At 44.7% G+C, this 4,371-nt stretch overlaps 1 protein-coding gene across 1 annotated transcript in view; it reads right to left on the reverse strand.

Moving 5' to 3' along the window:
* Positions 1 to 2,319, reverse strand: part of ZYG11A (zyg-11 family member A, cell cycle regulator) — a 65,566-nt gene extending 63,247 nt beyond the window's left edge. The window contains exon 1 of the mRNA XM_007109522.2: positions 2,230 to 2,319. Coding sequence (XP_007109584.2) covers positions 2,230 to 2,319 — 90 coding nt within the window. The remainder of the gene's footprint in view (positions 1 to 2,229) is intronic.
* Between the last annotated feature and the right edge of the window lie 2,052 nt (positions 2,320 to 4,371).

The following is a 4,371-nucleotide window of genomic DNA, read 5'->3' on the forward strand; positions in this document are numbered from 1 at the left end:
CACGTACCGCAAAAAAAAAAAAAAAAAAAAAAAAAATTAGCAATAGAATTCTTCAATATATAAAAATAATACATCATGACCAGGTGGTGTTTATTCCTAGAAGGTAAAGTTAAATTCACAATCAATAAAATCCGCCACATTAACACAATGAAGAACAAAAACATCTTATTAAATGCTGAAAAAGCATTTAACAAAATTCAACACACATTCATGATTTAAAAAAACAAAAACAAAAAACTCAGCAAACTAGGAATAGAAGAAAAATTCCTTAATTTGACAAAGGGCATCTAACGGAAAAACCTATAGCCAGTATCATACTTGGAGGTGAAAGATCTAGAACAATACAAAGATGTCTATTCTCACCACTTCTACATTCTACAAAAGGTCCTAGAAAATGCATTTTTTAAAAAAGAAAATAAAAAGAACAGACTGAAAGAGAATAAGTAAAGCTGTCTTTATTTGCAGATGACAGATTTGTAAAGAAAATCTTAAGAAATCATTAAAAAAAACTGGAGAAAATAGGTGGCTTTAGCAAAGTTGTAGGATACAAGATCAATATACCTCCCCAGGGCTTCCCTGGTGGTGCAGTGGTTGAGAGTCCGCCTGCCGATGTAGGACACCCGGGTTCGTGCCCCGGTCTGGGAAGATCCCACATGCCTCGGAGCAGCTAGGCGCGTGAGCCATGGCCGCTGAGCCTGCACGTCCGGAGCCTGTGCTCCGCAACGGGAGAGGCCACAACAGTGAGAGGCCCGCGTACCGTAAAAAAAAAAAAAAAAAAATATATATATATATATATATATATATACACCCCCAAATTATAAACTTTAAAAAAATATTTACAGTACTATCAAAAACAGGGATAAATTTAACAAAATATGTAAAAGACCTTTACACCAAAAACTACAAAACACTGCTAAATAAAATTAAAAATAGCATAGAGAAATATATCTAAAGGAAAAGTATTCATGAATTGTACAACTTTTAAAATTAATTAAAAATAAAATCTTAACCAAAAAAACGAGTGTACACAGTACAGTATGGAACCAGACAGAAAATGGATTAGTCTGTTCACTTTCTAAAGAAAACCTTGTTTTTCAATTCCAGTCAGCGCCAACAAAAAATGTGCTTGACACGCTGTGCTAGTACATACATTAAAAACGCAGCTTTTCCATTAGCTACAAACAAATTTACAAATTATTTAGGCAGCTTTTAAAAGTGAGTCCAAAAGGGTCTACAGGAATACAGGCTAGAACTTTGAAGGCCACAAAAGCCAACACGGCGTCAGCGTGTAAAGTACAACCTCAATCAGGATATTTCCTTCCCCCCCCCATACTAATTGTGGGTTGAGCGTTCATTAGATTTCGAGTTCTAAGAGCGGTAGCCCTTGGGATGTTGTAGAACATGGAGTCTGACATCAGAACAACTGATGTCAAGCTCCAGATCATGAGCAAGTCAAGGAAGCGTTCTCAATTTCCCTATACACCAGTAAAATGCCTACAAAAAAATCCAAGATTACTCTAGAAATGCAATACCTGACACACAGTAGGCGCCAAACACAAACTCTTTTGGTTTGCATTTTGCTCAGTTTAGTCTAACAGGCATTCCGAGGGAAAAGAGGGGGAAACAAACACGTGGAATTTAAGGAATTTCAGTCTTCGGGGTTCCAGCTCCCCCCGCCGGGCTCAGAAGGTCTTCCTGTTAACGATCCCGGGACCAACAGGTCACAGCCTCTGGGAAGCAACAGATCCCCAACACACGCGGGGGAACGGTTGAGGTTTGAGGCATTTGGGTGCATCATGACAAAAAGCGCCACCGTCTACTACGGGCCAAGTCTAAAGCCATGCCCAGCAGTTACGTCTAAATTTACACCACCCTGCAAAATAGCTGCCGCCCTCGCAGGCACAGGTGAGCATCAGAGACCTGAGCAGGGGACTCGCCCAGGGTCACGCGAGAGGCGGGACTCATCCCGCCGCTCCTCCTCTCAGTGCGCAGGGTCTGCTCGCTCGCCTCCAAGGCTGGGACGCCCTGGGCGGAAAACTCCTCTCCGGCATGCACTTCCCATAAAAGACAGAAGCCTGGCAGGAGCTCAGCCTCTTCAGACTTTACCCCCGCGTCGGTCAAACGAGCCAACAAGTGCCTCAGCACAGTCCCCGACGACTCGCCGCGCTCGCCTGGGGCCTGGCGTCCCGCCTAGGCTTGCGTTCCCCCCTCCCCCTCCCCCGTGCTCACCTGCACCACGCCGCAGCCCAGGACGTCCTTCTGAGCGTCCGGAGAGACAGTGGTGCGGGGCGAGAGGCCTGGGTGCAAGAAGTGAACCATGGCGACCCCCACCAGCTAGGCGTCGAGGAGAGAGAGGCCGTCGAGCGGGGCCCAGATCCCGCGAGAGGTGGTCTCGACCGGCACCGGAAAACAGCTGAACAGCCCCCGCTCGGCGGGCAGGCACTCAGCGCCCTTGCGGAAGGTTTGGGATTTTGAAACGCTTGGCGTGGCGACGCGCACTCGCCCGCCGCAGACCCCGCCCCCAGGACGGCCTTCCCCACCCACACCGGGCCGACCACCACTCCAAGCCTTGAGGGCCCAACCGCCCTCCTTCAGCCTTCTTGACGCCCTAGAGACCAACCTTAGGCCGGCCGAACCACTCACCCAACTCCTACACACCCCTCTGAGACCATCTCCCTCCAACCGACACCATAGGGCTAGGTGCCACATTCCTGTCGCCGGTCAAAGGCATGGCCACCGACCAGCTCTGTGGAGTTGGGAAATAGAATATGGTGGGCCCTCCGTGTCCCCAGGGACATTGGTTTCAGGATCCACCATACGCAAATCCTCTGAAGCTTAAGTACCTTATATAAAATGGTGTAGCATTTGCATATAACCTAGGCACCTCGTCCCCTATACTTCCAAGTCACCTCTAGAGTGCTTATACTAATACAATGTAAATGCTGTGTAAATAGCTACTGGTACTGGCAAATTCAACTTTTGCTTTTTGAAATTTTATGGAATATTTTTTTCTGAACATCTTCCATGGAGGTTGAATCCAGGGATGGAGAGCCCGTGGATAAGGAGGGTTGATTGTATACATTTTTTAAAAATTATTTATTTATTTATGGCTGCGTTGGGTCCTCGTTGATGGGCACAGGCTTTCTCTAGTTGCGGCGAGCGGGGGCTACTCTTCGTTGCGGTGCGCGGGCTTTTCTCATTGCGATGGCTTCTCTTGTTGTGGAGCACGGGCTCTAGGGCATGCAGGCTTCAGTAGTTGTGGCTCACAGGCTCTAGAGCACAGTCTCAGTAGTTGTGGCGCACAGGTGTAGTTGCTCCGCGGCACGAGGTATCCTCCCAGTCCAGGGATCGAACCTGTGTCCCCTCCATTGGCAGCGCAGGCAGATTCTTAACCACTGCACCACCAGGGAACCCTACATTTTGAAATATATTTTTTAAAGTCCTTTCTCCTACAAATCTGGCAGCAGCACCTCTCTTATATCAGACCTCTGTTTCAACTTCTACTGACATTGGATGAATCAAATATCAAAACCACTTCTGATCTAGTAAGTACACAAACTGAACTGCTCAGCTTTCTTGTGACATAAAAAGTATGGAGAAGACCCTTCTAACCTGCTCCAAGAAAGAAACCCTGAGAGAGAGCAGTGAATTAGTACACTTTAGCTAATTTAAGAAAAAATATGTCTTGGAAAAGGATAGTTATTAAGAGTAGGAGGCTTGGATTTGACTACTGCTTTGGAATGCCTGCTCAGCCACCTACTAACTTGTGAACCTTGGACAAGGTTTTTAATTTCTCTGAAGCTCAACTTCCCCATCAGTAAAATGGGATGAGAATGCCTTATCTCACAGGGTTAATATAAGAATTAAATAAGATAATGTATGTAGGGAGTTCCCTGGTTAGGATTCCATGCTTTCACTGCCATGGTCCAGGTTCAATCCCTGGTAGGGGAACTGAGATCCCTTAGCTGCACGGCAAAAAAAGAAAAATAGAAAAAAAAAAAAAAAAAGATTATGTAAAACACATGAAAATGAGTAATGGAACAAGTCCTTGATAAGTGGATTCAAATGTTAAAGTTATTTGTCAAGTTCAAATAACTGCAAAATGCTTTCCTTTCACATTTATTCTTTTATTTAATTTTCATACAAATAGAAATCCCAGGCCTTAGGTATCTCCATTTTACCCGTAGAGAAACTGAACTACCTGAGGGATTGAACAGACAAGTTAAATTTTACCTACCTGATGAGTGGAAAACCTGGGAATCAAAATTGTGTTTTCTAAATCCAAATCCAATCAATATTCTTTTTTTAATTTAATTTTTATTTTAGATTGGACTATAGTTGATTTACAATGTTGTGTTAGTTTCAGGTATA

This window comes from Physeter macrocephalus, chromosome 4, assembly GCF_002837175.3.
Source record: "Physeter macrocephalus isolate SW-GA chromosome 4, ASM283717v5, whole genome shotgun sequence".
Lineage (NCBI taxonomy): Eukaryota > Metazoa > Chordata > Mammalia > Artiodactyla > Physeteridae > Physeter > Physeter macrocephalus.